This window comes from Arachis ipaensis, chromosome B02, assembly GCF_000816755.2.
Source record: "Arachis ipaensis cultivar K30076 chromosome B02, Araip1.1, whole genome shotgun sequence".
Classification (NCBI taxonomy): domain Eukaryota; kingdom Viridiplantae; phylum Streptophyta; class Magnoliopsida; order Fabales; family Fabaceae; genus Arachis; species Arachis ipaensis.
The window spans coordinates 79581067-79587364 of NC_029786.2; the positions used below are offsets into that span (position 1 = coordinate 79581067).

Here is a 6298-nt window from a genome sequence, read left to right on the forward strand (position 1 = left end):
TCTGGCCACATTAACAAAAGTGAAAGGGATGTGCTATCGGTGGCGATAAGGAGGTTGTGTTTGCAATGACTGACAAAGCAAAAGTAGTGTTGCCAGCAACCATGGGTGGCTTCTACATTTGGCAGTACATTGTCTAAATGATATTAAATTCTTTCTGTATCTCTGGTCCCGTTTAGGCTTGTGATTCTGGTTTTCTTTTCTTACCCTTAAGTTGAGCCTGAAATTTTTCACTGGAATATTGTGCAAGTTACTTGCAGGTATGAATTTGGTTTTTGATGACATTTGTGGCAAGGAACAGTTTAGTCCCAGAAGATTCAATTGTTGCCTTAGGTATGAATTTTGTGAAGAGTAATTTTGTATTGTCTATCGTATCTATACCTATTGGCTCTTTGCAGGAACAGGCAACTAGAGGATCCTCATTTCATTAGGTTCCACTTATTCGTTCAAAACATGAGAGGTACAATAAAATTCGGAAAATAACACTTACCTGTTCCTAATGTATTTTGTCCTCTTTATGGGGTGTGGTATTTTGTGCTAATATTGTTTACAATCACATCTGTACAAAAAGATAGGCTTAATGCATTGGGAGATCAATGATAGTCTACATTCTTGCATTTAATGTTCTTTATGGATCGAGTCCCTCTACACTGTTTGGGGTCCATCCACTAGCTGATTCTACCCTGCCTTATGTGACTGTACTTGAATGTGGATGAATTTAACAATACGGATACTTTACTCTTTCACAAAAAGAAGAAACACGTATAACCTCTTCTAACATAGTGGGAGGAATATGAGTATATGACAGTACAACACGAAGCTATACACGGGTTTATTTGTTTTGGGAACCATATAAAAATTTGTAAAAATAGCACGACAGGATAGTCTTAACTTCTGCTTTCAATTTTTGCCTCATTTCTGTTTTTTATAGATCATTATGGGTGTTTTTAGAATCTGAGTATGCTATTAGTAAACGCCGGTGAGAGAAAGTTAAGACTCTTGAATGTGGCTTTTAATAAAGCAATGACAAAATAATAATAATAATAATAATAATAATAATAAAAAATATTGTAATTTTTTTTTTATTTTGTATCTTGTATATATATATAGGATTTTTTATTTAAATAAATTAAATAAATATTTTATTTACTGAAATAAATAATTATAAAAAAATTATTACGAAAATACGTTTTCTAGCCTTATCTTGTTAGTACGCGTGACACGTGTTAGGGTGTACATGGGTTGGGTTACATCGAGTTTGTCCTAATCTAGACCCTGTTCGAAATATATATCGAGCCTATTTCTTAGACCTTAACTTGGTCCTAGACTCGATGAAATTTACACACCTTCAGGTTGGCTGAAAATCGGGTAAAAACTGAGCTTTTATCATGTGAAAATTTTCGACCATTATTTCCCAATTCACATAGTAAAATTTACCTAAAAAAATCTAGAACAATTAATCAGGAGTTGTGGAGGCATTAAGAGCAGGAGCAGCAAGATTTTCAATCTCAATTTTTATTGTTTTGTTTTCTTCGGTAATTGGTGGAGAAACACAATTATCCTCTTCTCTCATTTTTCGTATCCTAAACAAATTTAACAATAATTAGCAACTCATCAAAAGTTTAGTAATAATTAGAACAAAACACTTAAACAGGAAGAACATAGTTGCACCTAATCAAAAGTTTCAATAATCAAGAGTTAGAAGAATAATCAAAATTTTGATTAGAACAATAAACACTTCACTGAAAAAGGAAGCATAATAAACACTTAATTAGGACAATAATCAAAATTTTTAATCAGAAATTTCAATAAGAAATTTCAATAATCAAATTTCTAATCAGACATTTTAATAATTGAAATTTCTAATAAAAAATTTTAATAATCAAACCCTTAATTAGAAATTCAAAACATTAATTATATATGTAAGCTTGAGTAGGGGCCAAAGAAGAGAAGAAGAAGAAAAAGAAGACCAGCGTCAGAAGCAGTCGTTGTCGTTGTCGTCGTTGTTCAGGTTTTGATGGTCATAGAAATTGTAGCCATTTGCAGTCATTGAGGGACGTCATCACGGGGAGGCGAGAAGCAGTGCACCACCGTTGTGACTTCGAGGCTGGGGCAAGAAGCAGGTGACGGCGCCGTGAAGTTCTGAGGGGAAAGGGCTAAGAGGGGACTGTGGCACAGCGGCAGGGTGCGTGGTTGAGGGCTTGTGAGGCGTGACTGCGTGAGGCTAATGGCTATATGAAACTATGAATGTGTGCCTTAGTTCATTCTTCATTGTTAATTATGATTCTCATCGGGTCGGGTTTGGGTGACCTGAGCTATGGTCCGGTCTCGGTTTCATCCCTCTCTCTGGTTTCATTTTTTTTTCCGGGTCAGCCCCGGACCACTTCGGGTCCGGGCCATCATGGCCCAAAATTCTTTTGTCTTGGGTTGGGTCTTCGGGTCGGACCGGACCATGTATACCCTTAACACGTGTATATTTCGTTTACACAGGCTGGGGGATGCCTATGTATAGATATCATTTACAATGAGGTTCTGGGTCCCAGTTTGAATCTTTCGACCACTTTCTTCTCTCTTCTATCCCTTTCTGACTATATTATTGAGTAAGACAAAGATGGTGCGCGCAGATACACGTGATCGGGACATCAACAGGCTGAATGCGATATGGCACTACGCCGGGATAGCTGACTTTGCGGTTAGTTTTATTAACTTAAGTTTGATGTAATTCCATATATATATAGCCATGGTTAGGGTACTTGTCAAGAATTAGAATACAATTTGTATCATTAAAAATAGGTTACTGATAGTAATTAATAATTCTAGGAATGTGGTTATTATTTTTTGGTAATTAAGTTGTTAAGTACATAATTATTTAGAGTTTAAATATTGGGGTAGATGTTATCCGACCGTTGACGTTAGTTTCTTGGTCACACATTTGTTAATTTATTATTTAGTTATTAACTATCCAAGTTTGATAATTAGATTATTAAGTCAAAGTTTGATGGTTAGATTATTAATTATTTTATTAAATGTTTTAATTTCATGTAACGTATTGAGAAAATTTGTATTAGTTAAGTAAGTACATGTTAACGAAAAATGTTGTGTCGACATAAATTCAGTTAGTACTTACGTGTAAAATTCTGTTAAGCAAATGTATAGAATAGTTAAGACAGCTTGATATGTTGATGGACCTATACAAATTTTTAATTTTTAATGATCTTGAAATATTTTTGGTTGTCAGAGGCCTCGCCTACTCCTGCTCCGGCGAGTGAGTCACATGTTTCCACCACCCGAGGCCATCGTCCCGTGTCTGAGGGAGGCTGCATTCGGCGACATGGTGCCTCTCAGAAATTTCGTATTCGACAACTCCCTAATCACGACATTCGTGGAGCGATGGTGTCCGGAGATCTACACGTTCCATCTGTCGCAGGGTGAGACCACTATCACCCTGCAGGACGTGGCGTACCACTTTGGGTTACGTGAACACAGGGAGCCAGTTGGGGATGCTTCTGTGACTTCTACAAGTGGTACGACACGGAGATGTGGGAGTTGGTGGAGCGGCTACTCAGTGCTCGGCCTTCAATGGTACCACAACAGGGGACGCAGAGAAAGGAGTCGTTTTCGTTGAAGCTTACATGGCTGTGTGACCGTGTACGTCAGATGCCACAGACGGACGACCTAGAGACACTCCGACAGTATGCGAGGTGTTGCATCTTATTACTGATCGGGGGGTACCTGATGACAGACAAGTCGAACAACTTGGTCCATCTACAGAAGGTGCCCATCGTAGTAAGGTACGACCTTGAGCTCACAAATAGTTTCAGGACAACAAGTCTACAGTGCTTGCAGTAGTTTTGCCACCTTGTTGTTTGACTCCTTCCAATTTCTGTATATCTGCGTAATTGTCTTTTGTTTCGCCATCTAGACCTTTTTATAGGAATGTTTGAAGTGATAGCTTTGCTGAATTGCACCTTGCAGGATATGGATGCTGATGGATGGGTTTGACTGTATCAACGGCAAGATGATCTTGCAGATGAGGCTGTTGTCCAACTGTCGATGGTCTTGGGACATGGTGGGTGCTAAACAAGTATACGCTCCACCAACTCTCCAGACCTCCCTAATGAAATAAAATATCCATGGTTAGAAACTACTCAATATTTAGCAATCATAAATGAGTAAGTACGCCTCAATTAAACTTGAACTCACTAGTATCCAAGGTTCTGTCGGAGGACAACACGGAGACTCCATGGATATCCATTTGTAGCTTGACGACAATGCACATGCCCACTCAGTACTCAATATTTTTGCGAATATTGTAGTTCTTCACACCCTGCATTACTGCATCTCGGCATTTGAATCTGTGGCCGACCCGAAACTTTACCCCACCATCTAGGTTGTAATCCTTTTTCCTGGTGTTGGAAAACAGAGATTTTTCATGCATTACGTCTAAATCCAATGTATGATAGTGACTTGGTACATTTGATAGCGCCGAAATCAGGTGGGGGAGAGGCAAAACACAGCGCACCAAGTTCTCGGCCGGCGTCTTTGGTACAAACTTCTCCTCCTCATCATCTTCAGAGGAATCACTATTGTTGCTATTCGCAACGTACTCTTCGTCGGAGTTTTCGTTACCCACCTCTATGTCTTCCACTGAACTGGCAACATGAATCGGTGGTGGTGCGAGAGGTGGGTCATCTGCACAAATGTCAAGTGTACAGAACTACCACCACTAACATCATCAACTTTGGCGGAAAGTTTCATCACTTATTCCGCCGTGATTCTCCCATAGATGTCAAATATGAGTCGTACATGCTCGTCGCCTTGGAGCTCAAAAAGATGCATTTAGAGCTATGGTAACTTCTAAAGAATGGACAATCTCAACCTACTCCAAAGAAGCTAAAACATTTGTAGATGAAGTCTTAGACTCTAAGTTTTGGAATCAATGTACAGACATTGTCAATTTTACTGAGCCACTTGTTCGTGTGCTCCGTATTGTGGATAGTGAAGATAAAGCTGCAATGGATTTTATTTATCAAGCTTTTTATAAGGATAAAGAAGAGATGGTGAAGAGGTTTCAACGAAGAAAGAAGATTGTGGAGCCTTACTTGAAGATTTTGGATACTTGTTGGGATTCACAACTTCACAAAAATCTTTATGCTGCGGGCTATTGGTTAAATCCTGCTTTTCGATTCAATTCTGATGAATTTGAAAAACATAAGCAACTCACTTTTGGCCTACTAGATGTAATTGAGAATTATGCATATGGTGATCCAGAATTGAATTCTAAGTTGACAAGAGATGAAAATATATAAAAATGCTGAAGATGATTTTGGAAGACAATCTACACTATGTGAACGAAGCACAGCCAGGTAAATATTTTATTTGGTTTTATCTTTTTTTATTAGTTTATTTATTTAAAAAAGTTAATTGTGATGCATTGCATCTTTTGATTTTAAGACCAATGGTGAAAATCTTATGGAATCGGAATACCAAATTTACAAAAGTTAGCCATTCATGTTTTATGTCAAACTTGTAGTTTTTCGTGTTGTGAGCGAAATTGGAATATTTTTTAATACATCCACACAAAGAAGAGGAATTGGTTAGAACATAAAAAACTTAACGATTTTGTTTTCGTTCATTATAACTTGAGGCCAAAACAAAGGTATCTTCTATAATTATTTACCTAATTTTAAAAGGTATTGTTCATTTTTATGCTTTAGTTTAGTAATTACATAAATTGATAACATAGGAATCAAATGAGAAAGCAAAACTATGATCCAATTTGTCTTGATGCATTTGATGACTATTCGGATTGGATATTGAAAGATTTTCCGTCGTTTTTAACTCCTGAAGTGGTTGATGCTCTACGAAATGATTTGGCAAATATGTTCATTCAACCAACTTTAGATGATCTTGGTAAATTTTTAAATTGCTTGAATATTTTAATTGTCAGTTGCTATTACGAATTATTTTTTATATTGATTTGTGAAAAATACACAAATGTAGATCAATTAAATTTGGAAGATGACAAAGATAATGATGGATCTAGTAACAACGCTATGGAAGATATGGATGCAAATCAAAATGAGAGAAATGTTGATCAAGCTCCAAATTTGTCCTATGAAGATATTGATGACGACTTTGAGCTCACTCTTTGGACTTGATTTACCAATTGAGTTATCTTTCACTCGCTCTTGTTGATTTAAATTAAGAACATATTTTGTACTAGAGACTAGTTTATTATCTTTTTTTAGATTATTAGTTATGTTTAAAATTGATATTAGATTATTAATATTTGACTTAC

At 36.8% G+C, this 6298-nt stretch overlaps 1 protein-coding gene across 3 annotated transcripts in view; it reads left to right on the forward strand.

Moving 5' to 3' along the window:
• Nucleotides 1-6292, forward strand: part of LOC107625508 (putative SERF-like protein) — a 9814-nt gene extending 3522 nt beyond the window's left edge. The window contains exons 2-4 of one of the 3 annotated variants that reach the window (XM_021116015.1): nt 258-330; nt 396-457; nt 6001-6281. In XM_021116015.1, coding sequence (XP_020971674.1) covers nt 258-330; nt 396-457; nt 6001-6158 — 293 coding nt within the window. In that variant the 3' untranslated portion in view covers nt 6159-6281. Of the gene's footprint in view, nt 1-257; nt 331-395; nt 795-5375; nt 5911-6000 lie in introns of those variants that run through there. The other 2 variants (XR_001617294.2, XM_021116014.1) reach the window with 2 other exon arrangements.